The 16,912-nt window shown below is 57.8% G+C and overlaps 4 protein-coding genes across 4 annotated transcripts, besides 12 other annotated features; 1 reads left to right on the top strand and 3 right to left on the bottom strand.

Moving 5' to 3' along the window:
- Positions 1–21: part of a microsatellite that runs on past the window's edge.
- Positions 22–1,287: 1,266 nt separating this feature from the next.
- On the top strand, positions 1,288–5,304 carry ACLA_079730 (putative nuclear migration protein; the record flags this gene model as incomplete). The annotated part of the gene is made up of 4 exons (XM_001267714.1): positions 1,288–3,443; positions 3,545–3,609; positions 3,743–4,273; positions 4,343–5,304. 4 exons carry the CDS (start codon positions 1,288–1,290, stop codon positions 5,302–5,304), a joined length of 3,714 nt encoding a protein of 1,237 aa, XP_001267715.1.
- Positions 5,138–5,180: a microsatellite.
- Positions 5,148–5,171: a microsatellite.
- A 91-nt stretch (positions 5,305–5,395) lies between the features above and the next one.
- Positions 5,396–5,415: a microsatellite.
- A 123-nt stretch (positions 5,416–5,538) lies between these two features.
- On the bottom strand, positions 5,539–5,867 carry ACLA_079720 (cytochrome b5-like heme/steroid binding domain-containing protein; the record flags this gene model as incomplete). The annotated part of the gene is made up of 2 exons (XM_001267713.1): positions 5,539–5,616; positions 5,694–5,867. 2 exons carry the CDS (start codon positions 5,865–5,867, stop codon positions 5,539–5,541), a joined length of 252 nt encoding a protein of 83 aa, XP_001267714.1.
- A 17-nt stretch (positions 5,868–5,884) lies between these two features.
- Positions 5,885–5,920: a microsatellite.
- A 9-nt stretch (positions 5,921–5,929) lies between these two features.
- Positions 5,930–5,952: a microsatellite.
- Positions 5,953–6,349: 397 nt separating this feature from the next.
- ACLA_079710 (putative mRNA splicing factor RNA helicase (Cdc28)) lies at positions 6,350–9,739 on the bottom strand (the record flags this gene model as incomplete). The annotated part of the gene is made up of 1 exon (XM_001267712.1): positions 6,350–9,739. The coding sequence occupies one exon, from the start codon at positions 9,737–9,739 to the stop codon at positions 6,350–6,352; it is 3,390 nt and encodes a 1,129-aa protein (XP_001267713.1).
- Positions 9,413–9,437: a microsatellite.
- Positions 9,740–11,003: 1,264 nt separating the features above from the next.
- On the bottom strand, positions 11,004–14,307 carry ACLA_079700 (tyrosine protein kinase SWE1; the record flags this gene model as incomplete). Its single annotated transcript, XM_001267711.1, has 2 exons — positions 11,004–11,729; positions 11,800–14,307. The coding sequence occupies 2 exons, from the start codon at positions 14,305–14,307 to the stop codon at positions 11,004–11,006; spliced, it is 3,234 nt and encodes a 1,077-aa protein (XP_001267712.1).
- A 1,093-nt stretch (positions 14,308–15,400) lies between these two features.
- Positions 15,401–15,421: a microsatellite.
- Positions 15,422–15,822: 401 nt separating this feature from the next.
- Positions 15,823–15,845: a microsatellite.
- Positions 15,846–15,867: 22 nt separating this feature from the next.
- Positions 15,868–15,930: a microsatellite.
- Positions 15,869–15,930: a microsatellite.
- Positions 15,931–16,712: 782 nt separating this feature from the next.
- Positions 16,713–16,735: a microsatellite.
- Positions 16,736–16,912: the final 177 nt, after the last annotated feature.

Genomic DNA, 16,912 nt, shown 5'->3' with positions numbered 1-16,912 from the left:
TCTCTCTCTCTCTCTCTCTCTGATAATAAAGATTCTGTGATACAACAGCAGCAGCAAAGTGTATGCTGTATCGAGTTCCTCCTTTTTCCGCTGTGAATCAATATGATATGATATTTTCCTTCTCTATCTAGTTATTATTGAAACCTCCACGACGACTAGTCTTACCGGTGGCAGCTCTGGTGGAGTAAGTAGTTCGATATCACAATCGTGCTCCTTCGAAGTTTTCCACTAATCGGGTCCGTCTTTTTGTTTGGTTGTTTTTTTTTTATTTCGTGTTTCTCCAGTGTCCTACTGTCAGTGCTCTCTAGTAGAAGTAGTAAAAATTAGATGGGTAGTGAGCCCGTTGCACTGATTAATGAGTGATGCACTGATGATATTGCCCATCAGAGCTAGGATCAACTAGATACCCTCTTGAACTCTCCTCCTCCGAATCCACTTCCCCCCTAACCCGTTCTACCGAAACCCGCCCCTGGAGCTTTTTTTTAATATGATTTAGGAATTAGGCCTATACTACGTAGGCTGTACGCCGATGGTGCCTTGGTCTGATGTCCTCTTAGTCCTGTTCGGGATGTTCAGTCTCAAAGAGTCACTACGATCGCTGATCTAACAGACTTCAGCTACATGGGGCTCGACTCTCCTACCTTTTAGATCGTCTGGCTAGCCTAGACTCGGAGAATGAACGGTTCTCTTCTCATCTCGCAAGTATCGAGATCTCTCTTCCTCTCTCTCTCTCTTTCTCTCTCTTTCTTCCCCCCTCTCTCTATCTCTTCCCGAAGGCTCAAGCCGCCTCGAGTCGAGCTCGATCTGCCTTCTCACCTCCCCCCGCGCGCGTCGAGCGTTCATCTTTCCTTCCCTTCTGGCGGTTCTATATTTCATCGTCATCCAGTAATTGGACGTCAATCATAATTCTTAATCCCAAATATCGACGGTTTAGCTTCTTCTCGGAAACAAAAGCAGCTCCAAGCCGCCGTGAATCGTTTTCATTCTCGACACACGGTTCGACCGATGTGAGTGCCTCTGGGCAGAATTGAAGTCTGCATTGTCGCTAGTTCATGATTAATTGACTGCTTGGATTTGGCTATAGTCCCTATTGGCGCAACAAGATCCTCCATATCATTGCTGCTGGCCAGCGTCACGGTATACGCGCCGCTCTTGCTTTTCCTTCCCCTATCTTCTTGCCGTCGCGGATCGAAACGGTAGACTTGATCCATGGATACTGCATGAATTCTCCTGAATCGATTCTGCGAGGACGGACGGTGTATTCCTCCACTGGATCGTCTGCCCGCCATGGCCACAGAGGTAGATTTCCAAAGCCCCTCGGGTTCTCAGGCTTTCCCTACTCCCTCAACAACTCCTCGTCGGATCCCTTCTATTCATATCCGTCACGATTCGTCACCCATTCGCTCGTCGTCATCTTTGGTCTCCCCTCAGAACTTCCCCCCCGACGGACCGAGTGATATGGATGATCTTGTGGACGAAGATGCGTTGTCACCACTGGATCCGCGAAGGTTCACGCCAACCCTCCATGCCTCCTTGGTGTCCGAGATCCTCTCGCTGCGGCGAGAGGTGGAAAACAAATCCAAAGAGATCGACATGCTCGAACGCACCTTGCACGAGTCTCGCGATGAGAACGAGGGTCTGAATGATCGGCTTTCCCGGAGCACCAAGGAATCCCGTTCCCTGAAGCATCAGCTGCAGCTGTTGGAAGGTGGCTCTTCCTCTGCTCTGTCCGAGCTGGCAAAGGAGCGTGATGAAGCCCTAGAGAATATCACGGACATGCGGAGGAAGCTGGACCAGGCCCAGAAGAAGGCTCGTCATCGAGAAGAGGAGCTGGAGCGAGCGCAGAGCCTCTGGAGCCGGGAAAGGGATTCCTGGGACGGCGAGCGCCGGAGCCTCGAGCGCAAGGTCCACGTGGTGGAGGGCCGGCTCAAGATGGTCCTGAGCGAGGTGGCGGCCGCGCAAGCCACGCGCACTGCGACACAAGATGCCCCGGATCCAGTTCGACCATCCACTACCGAGCGTAGTGACTCGACCAGCCTACATTCCAGCAGTCCCGGCCGCCGCCGGGCCAGCGTCACGAGCATGAGCTCCGAGGGCGATGCCGAGTTCCACAATATCCGCTACTCGGTCGCCAGCGTGGCCGGCATCCATGGAAACAAGCCCAGTGCGGTGAGTCTCGCCCAGGAGTTGGCTTTCGACGAGGAGGATGAGTTTGATACTCTGCATGATGACATGATTCTGGACTCGCCCGAGGCCCTGCCGGAAGAACGACCAATGTCGGTGCTCTCCCATGCCTCTCTGGCCATGAGCTTGAAGGCCAGAAAGATCCTCGGTCTATCCATCGACAGTAGCACTGATGGACCGGCATCCACGTTTGACAGGGGCGTAAACAGCCCCGCCAGAGTGTCCTCACCCAGGCTTGGGTATCGGGACGCTGGGATACAATATTCTCTACCGCCGTCCCCAACACTATCGGAACACACGCCGGTCGAGCCTGCCGCCGAAGTGTCGCCGCAGCCATACCAGGGGACTGACAGCAGCACCGCGACCTTGACCATTGACATGAAGTCGACCTCATGTCAAACGATCGGTGATCTTCCCAGCCCTCCATGGACACCGCAGGTCGCTGAGATTCCCATACCGCCAGTCACAGACCTGGCCGCAACGGCTTCGGCATCGACGCAGACGGATCTAGCATCGGTTTCGGAGGCGGTAAAAGAAGAGGCTCCGGCACCTACACCTACCAGGCCTGCCCTCTCTGCCATTGAAGTGCCGATGATTGCCATCCACCCTCCGCGCTCGGAGCCCCCCTCTCCCCGAGGAAGTGTGGTGCTGCCACCTCAGACGAAGAACGTCTCGTGTCAGACCACTTTTGCATCTCTTGTGGACAATCGGTCTATTGCGATTCAGACCGAGGAGATCCGCATCGATCAGCGGCCAGTCAAACTGCCGGCCAGTCTGCTCCCCTCGGCCATCCCCGATTTGCCGCTGAAAGTATCGCGTGCGCAGAAGACCGTGGACTCCCCCATCCAGCCGTACCGCCCTCCATCCCCTAAGCTAAGCAAGGGCGAAACCAAACCTCCTCCCCTCCCAGCCAAGGCACCGTCCAGGAGCAAACCGGTCGCCCCCATGCAGGCCTATCCCGGCAACAACGACAATGGACCCTTGACCGAAGGGTCCAAATCTGAGCTGAGACGACCCTTCCGCTCGAGCAGTCTGTTTGCGGGCTTTGACGAGGAAGGGATCGACGGAGAGTCACCCGAAGGGGTCAAAGATATCTTCACCGATGACGAACTGCTGAATCGGCCGTTCGCTTCTTACCGACTGAGAAGGGGCAAGCTGGTCTCTGCGCTGGAACGGTCGAGCCTGGAGGACCATGTCCTGGCGGAGCTGACGAGCAGCTGCTTGATGCCGAGTCTCATCTGTACGAGCATCCTGGCGAGGTGGGACCTCTGGACCTGGGGGGATCGCCACCACGCACCCATCGGGGTGGCGCTCCCGGGATGAAACAACCGGATATTCGCCGAGCGGCGATGATCTCCAGGGGGGCAGCAGCACACCAGCGGAGAGCACGCAGCCCCAGCGAGCCGAGTATCGACAGCGGCAGTGGTGCGTCGAGCACCGCTCCCCCCTTCCCCGTCCCCCATTCGCCTCAGCTCGAGGAGATTCCCCCACAGCGGGAGCGAGGGGCGACAGAGCCCAACCCCCTCTCACCCTCGCAACTTCTCCGATCGTGGGCGAGGCCAAGGTGTCCGTCGACCATCGCTGCGACGCGTGCGGTCCGCCGCGGCCATGTCACAGTCGGAACATCTCGAGCGGCCGACGAGTCAATCGTCTCCGTCCTCGTACGGGCTGGAAAGCCCGCGGTATCCGCCGCTGCCCTTTGATGACATCACGGCGCCCCGGGATCGGATGATGGGCCGGAGACAGTCCTCTCACCGCGCCTCCGTTTCCCGCCCCTTCGCGCATGAGCGGCAGGACTCGAGCGCGACGACGGCCATCCAGCCCACCAGCGTGGTCGACGCCATCGCGCAGACGATGATCGGCGAGTGGATGTACAAGTATGTGCGTCGGCGGCGCTCCTTTGGGGGCGTCGGCGAGTCTAAGGAGAACTGGGAGGGCAAGAATGCCGACGAGGTGTCCGCCAGCATTACCAACAGTGGTGTGCGGCACAAGCGATGGGTCTGGCTGGCGCCGTACGAGCGAGCCGTGATGTGGAGCAGCAAGCAGCCGACGAGTGGTCCTGCGCTGCTGGGCAAGAGCGGTCGAAAGTGTAAGTGATAGTGATTCAGCGGGAGATATCCTGGATGACAATGGGTTCCAAATCTAATGACGGCTACAGTGATCATCCAATCCGTCCTTGACGTCAAGGACGACAATCCACTCCCCAAGGGAGCCAGCGTGACCACCGCCTTCAACCGATCCATCCTGATCCTGACGCCGCAACGGGCGCTCAAGTTCACGGCCACCAACATCGAGCGCCACTATGTGTGGCTGACGGCGCTGTCCTTCCTGAGCCATTCGGCAATGGGCATCCACGACCTCGCGGCCCTGCCCCCGGTGCCGCAGGCCGAGTTCGAGACGCCCCCACCCATGGCATCCCTACGCCGCAACCCGATCCGCGATTCCATCCGCATCGCCAAGGGTCGACCGCGCCCAAACCTCCGCGGCAAGCGCAGCCGCCAACCCGAACCCGTGCCGGAACTGCCCCCGGCGGCACACGGCCTTGGCATGGCGGACGGCGATGCTGACGGCGCCGCCGACCCGCCTACCGTGCCCCGGTTCTCGTCGCACTCGCACTCGCACTCCCGCAAACGCAGCAACACCACCACCACCACCCCGCGCCTCCCCATCATGCGCAGCTTCTCCAGCCAGGGCGCCATGCCCTCCATCCCGTCGTTACACAGCATGGCGGTGCGCGGCGGCTCCCCGGACGTCTACCTCCCTAGCCAGGGAGGCGGCTACGGGCCCAGCTACGGCCCGAACAGCGGCCGCAGCAGCTTCAGCCGGCGCACGTCCGAGGCCAGCGGGCCGTCGAGCATCGGCACGGGCAACTTCTTCGACGCGATCGGCACGGTGCGCATGGAGGCCTTCATTGACCAGACCGACTCGAATCGGTTCCGTGCGGGGACGCGCACGAGGACGCGCACGGGCACGGGCACGGGCACGGGTACGAGCACAAGCACGATGGGGTCGCGGTCACGGCACAGCCGCAAGGCTTCGAGTCAATGGGGGTCGGGCAGCCAGCGGTTCTACGGCGAGTCGGTGCATGACGGCGAGCATGATCCGTTCGGCGGCTTCTGATGTCTGATGTCGCGGCCCTGTCTGTATATTACTGTAATGTCTACTTTTTGCACGAGATACCACCAACGCTTGTTCCTGAGCTTAGCCTGTTATATCATATCATATCATATCGATTATGCATCCCCAAATGAAGAACTCTCTCTCCATTGTAATAGCTCTGGTAAATACATACATTCCTCTCCATCATCAAACCAGGAGGGAACAAAAAAAAGAAGAAGAAAAGAAAAGTCGCCCTCACAACTTCGCCACCTCCTTAACCTCCCCAACCTTCAGCTTCGGCGCATACTTCTTCAACACCCCATCATTATGATACTGGCACAGTAACCGCATCAGCCCCATCTCCCAGGAAGGTGAAAAAGAGGGGGGGGGGGGGGGGGTAAGGTACATACCTTCCAGAACTGCTTCGAGGCATCCTTGCCCGCCACGCGTTTCAGGATCTTCGCCCCGCCCGGATGCTCGTCGACGAACTTGGTCACGTCGTAGACGGCCTGGTCGATGATGATGTAGAGGCTGTCTGGGGTGTTGTGGGAGGAGACTTGGGCGGGGGTGAAGGATTGGGACATTTTGATATATTCCTTGGTTTTTTTTTTTTTTTTTTTTTTTTCTTCTTTTCTTTACTTGGTGGTTGGATTGGATTGGATTGGATTGAGGTTGTTGTTGTGAACTTGTGGTAGGTATGGGGATGGATGGGTAGTAGTAAGTCTGAAGTCTTGTCGAGTTAAACGGAGTGTGCGGAGTGTGGGGAGACTGGGTCTGGGTCAGCCGAGGTTAAGTTCCAAGTCCAATGCTTAAATAGGTACGGGAGTCGGGAAATAGCCAGCGCCCGAACCGCGGTCGAGCCATTCTAATGTCGGCGTGGTGATTGGCTTGATACTTTCGATTTTATAGAATAGGTACACACACTACTACTAGGCACTGTTATGGAGTACAATTGTGTTTTGTTCGAGGACGTATGTCATATGTGGGTAGTCCCCGATGGTATCGTTGTGCGATGATGGTATATGCAAAAAAAGCGACTATAGATAAGAGTCTGGTAGACAAGAACTTAATCCTTGCTCTTCTCGCCCGCCGCCCCTTGTCCCTTGGGCACTTTGCGGTCCAGCCCCAGCGTCTCCAGATCCTTCTTCTTGTAATAATGCGGCGCCACCTCCACCAGCCACTCCGGCTGGAGGGGCATGTCGCTGCGCATGTATTCCTTGCTGGTCAGCACCAGCTCGTAGTAGATCACCCAGCGCGGGTTCACCTCGAACAGCGTGCTGGACGGGTGCAGGTACACCGTCTGGCCGTTCTTGACCGTGCGGTAGCTGTCGCCGCCGCGCTGCAGCCGCGCCGCGTTCGGGAAGAAGCCCGCCGTGATCGCCTTCTGGATGGGCACGTAGTTGTTGGCCCCGCACGTGCTGACCGTCACCTCGACGCGGTCGCACAGCTTGGCCAGCTGGTCGCGCACGTCGCGCGCCCGTGTCAGGCTCCGCTGCTGCAGGAAGTTCTCGCGCGCCCAGATCGGGCTGAAGTCCGCGTCCACCCACTGGTTCCAGACGTTGAGCAGCGTCACGTGGTCGCCCCCGTCCTTGACCGTGAACCGGTTGCGCGCGCTGTCCGCGTGGATCTTCTTGTCTTTGGGCCGGAAGAACAGCGCGCTGGCCTCGCCCAGCATCGACACGATCGACAGCACCTCCTCCACGCACCCGTACTTGTCCGCCGCCAGGATCGCCTTGGCCAGCATCGGGTCCGTCGGGAACTCCGCCATCTGCCGCCCGATCTTCGTCAGCTCGCCCCGGTCGTTGAGCGCCCCGAGCGCGTACAGCTGCTCCAGCGCCCGGATGATCGTCTCCGCCGGCGGCGGGTCCATGAAGTCGAAGTCCAGCAGCTGGTCGATCCCCAGCGACTTGAGCATCAGGATCACGCTGCTCAGGTTCGTCCGCTGGATCTCCGGCGTCGTGCTCTCCTCCAGCTCGTTGTAGTACGCCCACCGCGTGTACAGCCGGAAGCATTTGCCCGGCCCCACGCGACCGGCACGCCCGGCTCGCTGGTTCGCCGACGCCCGCGAGCACGGCGTCACCACCAGGCTCTCCATGCCGGTGCGCGGGTTGAACATGTTCTCCTTGACGAAGCCCGGGTCGATCACGTAGACGATGCCGTCGATCGTCAGACTGGTCTCGGCGATGTTCGTGGCCAGCACGACTTTGCGCGCCTTGGGCGGCGTCGGCTCGAAGATCTTGGACTGCAGCTCCGACGGCAGGTTCGCGTAGATCGGACAGATGATCATCTCGGGGATCTTGCTCCCCAGCTTGCGCGCCGTCTCTTGCAGACTCTGCTCCGCCGCCTCGATCTCCTCCTGACCCGTCAGGAAGACCAGGATGTCGCCGGCGCCCTGCGTGACGTGGATCTGGAAGACCGTCGTGATGGCCGCCGCCAGGTAGTTGGCCTCGGGCTGCGAGGTGTAGTGGATGTCCACGGGATACCGGCGGCCGGGGATGTTGAAGATGGGCGCATCGTCAAAGTACTTCTGGAACTTCTGCGCGTCCATCGTGGCGGACGAGATCAGCAGCTTCAGATCCGGCCGCGCCTTGGCGATGTCCTTCAGCAGACCGCACGCGATGTCCGTGGGCACGGTCCGCTCGTGCGCCTCGTCGATCATCAGCGCCGAGTACTGGCCCAGGTCAGGCTCCGTCAGCAGCTCGCGCAGCAGCATGCCGTCCGTCATGTACTTGAGCACCGTCTTGTCGCTGGTGTTGTCCTCAAACCGGATTGCGTAGCCGACCTCGTTGCCCAGCTTCGTCCCCATCTCCTCGGCCACGCGCGCCGCAACGCTCATCGCCGCCACCCGGCGCGGCTGCGTGCACCCGACCTTCATGCCGTTCTTGGTGAAGCCGGCCTCGTGCAGGTACTGCGGGATCTGCGTCGTCTTGCCGGACCCGGTCTCGCCGACGATGATCAGCACCTGGTGGTCGTGCACCGCCTGGATGATCTGGTCGCGGAACTGGTAGATGGGCAGGCTCTTGCGCGTCTCGTCGATCGAGGCCGCCTTCTTCTCCGCCGCGTCCAGCTTCTCCTGCAGCAGCCGCTGCTCCTGCGTCAGCGGCTTCTGCGTCCCCTCCAGCTTCGCGTCCATGACGAAGTTGATCTTTTGCGAATCGTCAAACACGTACTCGTAGTCCCCTTCGTCCACGAACTCGGCCCGCTTGATCTGCGCCTTGGCCTTGGCCGACTGCTCCAGCTCCCACTCCTCATGCTCCGTGACGAAGCGTTCCTGCCCGTACTCGTCGCGGTCCACGTAGCGCTTGTACAGGGCCTCTTCTTTCTTCTTGCGGTCGATCTTCCCCTTCTCCGTGATGTAGTCCTCCGGCATCATGTAGCCGTCGCGGTGGTCGTCGATGCGCAGCCGCTCCTCCGCGATCCGTAGCACTTCGCGGTTGCGCGCAAACTCCTCCCGCTCCCGCCGCGTGAGGTTTGGGTTGTCGCGCAGCTCCGCCGCCTCCTCCGCAACCTGCCGCCGCAGCAGCGCCAACCGCTCCGTCTCCCGCTTCTTGAGATACTCCTGCCGCGACCGCAGGCGCAGGTCCGGCATGACGGCCGCGCGCGCCGTCGCATCGTCCGCCAGTGCGCGCCGCCGCGCCGCCTCGCTCGTCCGCGTCCGGTCCTCCACGATCTTCTTCTTGCTCTTGCCGTCGTCCTTGCTGGCAAGCCGCTTCGCGAACTCGTCCCGCTCCGCAAGGTCCCGCTTGCGCTCCAGCTCCTTCCGCGTCTCCGGATCTAGTTCTTCTTCATCTTCCTCCTCCTCCTCCCGACGCGAAGGCGACGCAGACCCGTCCTGCAACCGCGTCCGCTTCGCCGGCGACTCCGCAAACTCCCCCCCACGTGCAACCCTCCCCCCTTCCTCCTCCTCTCCATCCTCATATTCCTCATCTCCCCACCGACCCTCGAAATCCTCCACATCCCGCCGCCGCAGCTTCCGCGACCGCCCTGCATCCCGGGCCCCGTCCTCACGACTGCGACTGGGGCTGCGCTCCCGCTCCCGCTTCCGTCGACCTTCCTCCTTATCCCCCCGCCGCCGTCGCCTCTCCCTCTCCCTCTCCGCCTCCACATTCATCGGCCCCAGCGTCCCCGCCGCATCCGCATCCGCATCCGCATCCATATCCACAAGCCGGTACTTCTTCTTCGACGCCGCGGCTGCAGCTGCGGCTGCATCGCCGCGTTCGCGTTCGCGCCCCGGCGCGGCAGGCGCGGCATCCTTCTTGCCCGTGCGGCGGTAGAGCTCGGCGCAGAACGAGGCGACGTCGTCGGCGTTGCCGTCGAGGAAGGGGAGGAGTTTGTCCTGCAGGGCGGGGGCGGATTTGGCCGAGCTGGCGGTGGCGAGCACGAAGTCGACGATGGTGGGGTCGGAGGCGCCGGTGAGGCGGATGAGGGAGTCTGAGACGAAGGTTTTGGAGTCCATGGTGAGGTGAGGTTGGGTGAAAGTGTATCTGTGTGTGTGTGTGTGTGAGAGAGAGAGGTGGTCGTAGAGACGGATGTGTTGGTGGTCGGTGAGCGCTTTTTGGGTTTGAGCAATTCGCTCTTCAGACAATATCGCTCATAATTGTCTGCTCAGGGAAAAGAGAACGGTAATGTGGAGATAATTGAATTGGGATGCAGCGACACAGGTGATTGTCCACGAGAAACGCGGCTGGTTGATGAACGGGGCTTGGAGCAGTTGTCGGAGAGCGGAGGTCAGAAAATCCACGGAGGTTGGAGCGGTGGCGCCAAGCCATCTCGGGTGGCAATAATGAATGATATAGATACTAAGGTCGTTACGGGCGACGGAGGAGATATCTACGGTCGACATCCACTAAATCGGTATTTGGAATCGATTGAACCATTCTACAGACTAAAAGTCAAATGAAAAAGAATGCAGTAAATTAATATGTTCCATTCGATCTACCACCGACTGTTGCGTCCAGACTCAACACGTATAAATCACAAGTATTACCCAGCTCTCAAGCCCGCTTGATCCCATATCGGCTGGCCCCGTCCCTGACTCTCCAGGGACTGGGGTTGGAAAATAAAAACAGAAAAGAATAATGACAATGTCGAAGAGAAGATGTCAGCCGAACAAGAGATTGGGCCAGAAATGGAGGAAAAGGATCATTCATCATCATCAACGCCCAATGCATGCACGACAGTCCGGGGGTCACTCCAACAAAGGAAACACGAAAAGAGAAGAGAAGAAAAGGAACATCTGATCAAGGTCCGAGTGTTCGCTCCTTCGTTGAGAAGGATCATTGCCCAAGAACCCTCCCAGACAACATGACACCGACACAAATAGACGAAATCAATGGCTTCAGTAGCACAGAAAACAGGTTCATCATACACAGCAGGGAATCCAATCATGCAGGGCATTGGTACATTTCGAGAAGACAAAAAAAGTGAAGCACAAGCGGCAACGCACGCTAAATTGGACTCTGAACAAAGGAAAGATTGTTAAGAAACGAACGTAGGCGACTTGTAGAGTTCTACAAGTCGGATGTATAGGCTGGGTCCGACCCCGCGTAGCTGATTGACGGGGGTGGAGTCGGTCCGTAAGTAGCGCCTCGAAGGGCAGTGGAAGAGACTGAACATGTCGGAGGGGAGAGGGCGGGCTTCAACGCCACATCTAGGGTGTCGTGAGAGTTGGGAGAAGTCGAATGCGGCAATTCCCTGAGAGCCGCATGATCGCCACAAGTTCACACGTCGATCATTTCGGCATCTTCAGCGAGCATCTCGTCTGCCGGGCCCCAGTTGCCTTCATACACGGTGGCTCCGGCACGACGTCGACGATCCACAAATTGGACGCCGTGGGTCTCCAGCAACTGATCCGCCATGGGTCGGTCCGAAGGATCAGGAGAGATCATCCATCGAACAATCTTGTCCAGAGCCTGTTCGTGGTTCGCATCGATCATGAAGCTGGGGGGTTCGATGAGCTCGTCACTGCGGGCAAGAGGGACGGCTTGACGAGGGCGACTCGTCGGGAAACTATCTTCTCCAAAGTCGTCATCGCCAAAGTCCGAGGCACAGAGCTCTTCGAACGACGGCTCCTCTGAGATGGGATTACCAGAAGGGTCCCGGAAGATGCTCGTCTCGGAGCTCCAGGTAAGGCTCGGCACGTCACTCATGTCGCCATTGCGAAGCTTCTGCCAGGAAAGCCCGTTGTCGGGCAGCTCCACATTGCCCGCGATCTCGAACATAATCAAGCCGAGGGAGAAGATATCGGCGGGCTTATCGTAGCGGCCCATCAAGATCTCGGGCCCAATGTACTCGCGATCGCCTTCGCCGTCGATTCCGTCCTCTGCAGGCCACCGGGCGGCCATACCGAAGTCGGCGATCTTCAATACCCCCTCAAAAGTAATCAAGATGTTCGCTGGCTTCAGGTCAAGATGGATGAAGCCTGAGTCGTGGATATGTTTGAGTCCCTACTGCAGGTTAGCTGGGGAAGGCCGCCATCATGCTTTACACCAAACCACGGAAGTCAAAACAACATACCACAGACAATTCTAGCAGGATTTTCCAAATCCGGAAATCATCGAGTCGAGCCTTGAGGCCGACCTGGGCGAGGAAAACGTCCAAGCTGCCTTCCTCACAGAACTCAGTCTGAATGTAAAGATAGCCATGATCTTCCCAACTATCGACCAAGGAGATGACGTGGTCGGAATTGGCGAGAGCCTTGAGGGCATCCACCTCGCGAATACGGCGCTCACGATCTTTCAGTCCCACATATGGCTGCTTTGATTTCTTGACCGCCCACACCCGGTCCGGCAAGGTTTTGGGTGATGTGGTCCCGCTCGGCAGAGAAAAGATTGACGAGGCCGACGTGGTATCGGGCTGGGCCACACGGTAGACCTGGGAAAATTCCCCGGTTCCCACGAGCTCAATCTGTTCAAAGCGCGAGGTCAAACTCGGATCCACGTCGGGGGCATTGTAGCCATTCAGGGGCAAACTCGGCCGCTTCCCAGCCAACACAAAGGAATCACGGGGACCAGTGGGGGTCGCGGGCAGCGTGGCGGAGTGGAAGTCGGGCTGGATTGAATGCTGATCATTGGCAGCGGAAATGGAGAGACCGCTCGGGTCGGGTGGAAAGAGATGAGAATCTCGCGGCGTGTGGGGGGATCCACGCTGGAACTTGTCGTGGAGGGGGCTCGAGTTGGTTCCTCCGAGAGTCTCGGAGAGCCTCTCCAGCGAGGCAATTTGGGAGGTGGCGGGTGGGTAGGTGCGGGATGGGAAGAAGGTCTGTTTCGTCGGGGTCGGAGGAAAATCGTTCTCGCCCATGGGTTGGCTGTCCATCTGGGCGGAGGGAGACTGAGATTGGGTGATGAGCTCATCGCCATCCACGCTCACAAAGCTGCCCCGGCGCGAGAGGTCCGGCTTGTTGAAGGAGCTCCCGAAAATTCCCATACCCCGGCCAAACGGGCCCGGCTTGGGACGAGTACTGGAAAGGTGGGAGGGGGAGGGAGGTGCGGCGGCATCGGCGTGGGGAACCATCCGGGGCCGTTCCCACTCGCCGAGCGGTTTCTGTCCGGTGGGAAACAGATTGATGGGCCGCTTGCACGGGGTATCGGGCATGTTTTTGCTGTAGCCCAGGGAGCTTTGATGGTCTTCAGCATTGCGATTCCGCTTCGAGATGAGACCCGTCGACATGAACGCGGCCGGAAGAGGTTTGACGAGCTTGTAGTTTTCCGGCGTCGCAAACGAGTCCACGGATGATGTCGAGTCCTCCCGGGAGAGGTGACGGACCGGGGCTGGTCTGGTCGCCCCCGCCGGAAGGGACTTGGAGAAATTGAAAACACCCTTGGGCCGCTCGAGCTTGTGCATGGGTTCGTGGGTGGGCGAATCGTCGGCCAAGCTGGAACCCGAGGAGGACTGCGTGATGGTGCGAGACAGGGGATGCGCAGCCGGACGCGTCGGTCCCGCGCCGGGGTGATTCGTTGAGAAGAGAGGGCTCACCGGTGCGGGTCGGGGTGAAAACAGGCTGTCCCGATTTGGCTGGAAGAGACCGCCGTCCAAGGACATGCGGGGGCGAGCCGGGACCGGGGAAGCTGGGTCCAGGGTCTCGTCACCCATGTTCCGAGGGCGGGAGAAGAGCGAGCGATCCACTTGACGCTGTTGGAGCGTCGACCGACGGAGCGAGGAGGAGCGTTTCGGGATGGTATTGAAAGGGCTGCTAAAAGGAGGCGTGGTGGAGGGGAAAAACGACGAAGCCTCATGGGCCATGGGGGTCTCGGCAGAGAAGTCTTCGACGGGGTTGGCGGACGGGCCTTCATTGTCAAAGATACTGAAATCGCCCGCGTAGGTGGCAGCGTGCACACTGCGCCTCTTGGCTGAAGGACTGCCGCGCGACGCCCGGTCGAGATGCATGATGCCATCGCTGCGCTTTAATGGGCTGACCGTGGCAAAGGAGCCAAACGTTCCGCTGCGGCGCTTCTCGATTCGAGACAACGACGGTCGCGGCGCCGGCGTGGAGTCGGCGGATGTCGATCCGTCATTTAAGCACATGGTCTCCGCGATGGCATCATCCGAGAGACTCTCCAGGTCGCCTGGTGTATTCTCCGCACCGCTTGGCGACGTGGTCATCATGACTGGAGCCGGCGGGATCGGCTTTGCATTCCCTTGATCGGTGGAGACGTTGAGAGCGCGCTTGACGGGGCTGCGTGGCGAGGTCCGCGTCCGTCGCATGACGGGCCGTGTGATTTTGGCACTTTGGGGGTAGGGAAGCGCGAAGGGAGACGGGTGAGACGAACTGGGGAAGAGCACAAAGCTGCTTTGGCTGGAGCGCCGCGATGGCGACAGCGCAGAGGAGATGAAGGGTGTGGATTTGGAGGGCGAGTGACTTCGCGAGGCGAGAAGAGAGAAGTTGGAGCTCTTGGACGGAGAGCGCGACAACGAGCGCCGCAACTGTCGGATGGCGGAGCTGGCATCAACGTGATGGATTCCTGTGTGAGACGGCAGATGGAGAGTGCCGCCCGCATCCCGGTGCGGTGAAAAAGTTGCCACCATTTTTGTGTGAAAAGGATTGGGCGGCTGAGGTTGGTGGGAAAAGCGAGTTGTCGTGTTTCTAAATGTGGTTTGATGAGGGGTGTAAGACACGCAAGTCACAGAAAAAGACTCCAACTCGCGACTGGCGGCCACAACAACAACAATCAAGGCCCGGTGACGGTGCTGGGTATTGTATGTCGTGGGCTTACCGCTGGAGAGGCCGAGCAGAATCAACGCACCGTTGGAATGTGTGAGGGAGTTTTGGGCGCAGCAACAGCTCATGCGGCACAAACAAGATCAACAAATGCGAAACCAGTGATGGTTACACATCACCAGATCATGGCGCGCACTCGAAGTTTGGTGAGCCCTTGGCAATACTTCCCATGCAAACTCCCGACCGGAGGTTTTTTTGTTTTTCTTTGGCAGAGGGCAACAAGAGAGAAGGGGGGGCTAGCGCGACAGAGCACGAGAACGAGAAAAAAGCGAGGCAGAGGCTCCTTGGTTGTCCAGCGCAAACAGTGTTTTTTTTGGGGGGGGGGGAGGGAGGGTTCCAAGCCACGCGCCTGAAACACCACGGGATTATTGTCCGGTCTTCCCACCTGGCAATGTTTGAGGTGAGAAGGGGGGGGGGAGGCGCGCGCAACCAAATCGACGTCAGGAATGTTTCGAAGATTGACAACAAAGACGTCAGAGAAACAAGCGCGACGCGAACGGGGGAGTCTCCGGAACGACAAGCAGGAGGAACCGGCGCGACGAGGTGTGACGCGCAGGGAGGATGCAAAGAATTAGGGAAGCAAATTGAAATGCAAGACGATGCACACGAAACACTGAGGGGCGCAGGAATTCGCGAGACGGCGAGGGAGCGAGAGCGAGAGCGAGAGATTGCAGCGACGGCGGGCGACGAAAGGGCGGATTTGACTGATTGAAGGGGAATGGCCGGCAGCAAGATGCTTTCTCCCTTGAGTCACCCTTTCTTCCTTTAAACGCTGAATGGCCTGCTCTTTAAAGCAGAGCGACAGGGTGCGCAAGGGGGGGGGTTTCCGGCCGAGGGTTTTGGGGAGGGAGAGTCGTCAAAGAGGATCCAGACAACCACGCGACGACGAGCCGACCAGCAGAGGAGGAGGAGGAGGAGGAGCGGTTACTGTTTCGAGCAAGAGAGGCAGAGAGACTCTGACAGAGGAAGGAAGGGATGGAAATTATCGATTGGAAGTTGCGGTATGCAGACTCGAAGAGGGTCAGAGGTTCAGACCAGCAGGCGATAAATCATCCGAGGGAGGGGAGGGGTGTGTCGATGGATAAGGGAGGAGGATAGTTTATCTATGGAGTCCTGTTAATCTCAAAAAAAAAAAAAAGGCTGTGGATGATTGAATTCCTCTTTTATTTTTAATTCCTTCTTTCTGGTCATAGTCAGATGGATCCCAACTTACTTTTTTTTTTTTTTAATGAATTACAGAGTAGTGATGATGGGGAAGAGAAAGGAAAAAAAAAAAGAGTTTCAGGTACGTGAGAACGAACTCTCAGGCACCGACAGTAAGTAGGAGGAGGAGGAGGAGGAGGAGTTGATGATAGTACTACTCAGGTTACTACTACTACTACTCCTCCTCCTACTACTACTACTACTACTACTACTACTCCTACTACTACGAGCAGAGGAATTCGCCCCCCGTTCGAGTCGATTTGCACGCGCACCGCGTCGTTTGTTGTTGATGGCTGAGCCTCAGTTGGGTTTAGCGCCGGGAGCGTCACGCGTGTCCAGTTCGAGTGGGTTCGATCATACGATACCATACACATACACTCAGTACTAGGTACTACATAGTACTACGTAAGTACAAACTACTACCTACTACTAGGTAGTGTAGTTTGTTCGTATTCTTGAGAAACTTGGACGAAGAGGGTGAATTATTGCAAACTATCGATCTACCAGATGAGGGGGGGGGGGGAGAGAGAAGGAATAAAAAAAAAAAACTACTCCGTAATGTCTCGATCTACATCAACATCAGCAGAACAGCTGGCCAGATGAGTTGTATAACAGTGGAGTTAGTAGTGAACCTACCTACCTACCTAGTGACCAAGGTAATGGAAGCATGACTGGGTAATACTTACATAGTATACACTCAGTACATGGCCCCTGCTCGCTCCGATCGATAATGTTGATAAGCATAAGGCCATCCACGGACACGCGGGGGACGACCAGATAAGTACTGTACTTACTCGGTACCATCATACTATCTAGTAGGTAGATAATCTAGGATTCTAGTATCGACATCACCAAAATGAGGGAAAAATCATGATCTCTCTCCCTTGCAGGTGCTGAAGGTTAAATCTTCAATCAGTCCACTTTTACCGGGGGGCTTGACTGTTTCCATTTCAATCAATAGTCCGGAGGATTCTTCGTCTTCTTTGCATCAGCCCAGGTTTCCCCCAGGGTTTGTTTGTTTGTTTGTTTGTTGACTGGCGACTGACTCCTTTTGCCACGGTACGGTAATTGTCGGTATTGATTGATACCCAAGGGACTGAAGGTACCTACTCTGTACTTCCATGTCCATCTACTACTGACTACTGACTTCTACTCCATTCTGCCCTGCGATTCGTTTCCCTAACCTTAACTTCCCCTCCAGTCCTTATT

Source organism: Aspergillus clavatus, genomic scaffold, assembly GCF_000002715.2.
Source record: "Aspergillus clavatus NRRL 1 1099423829806 genomic scaffold, whole genome shotgun sequence".
NCBI lineage: Eukaryota > Fungi > Ascomycota > Eurotiomycetes > Eurotiales > Aspergillaceae > Aspergillus > Aspergillus clavatus.
Note: the sequence above shows the minus strand (reverse complement) of the source record. Positions and strands in the feature narration are given on the sequence as shown.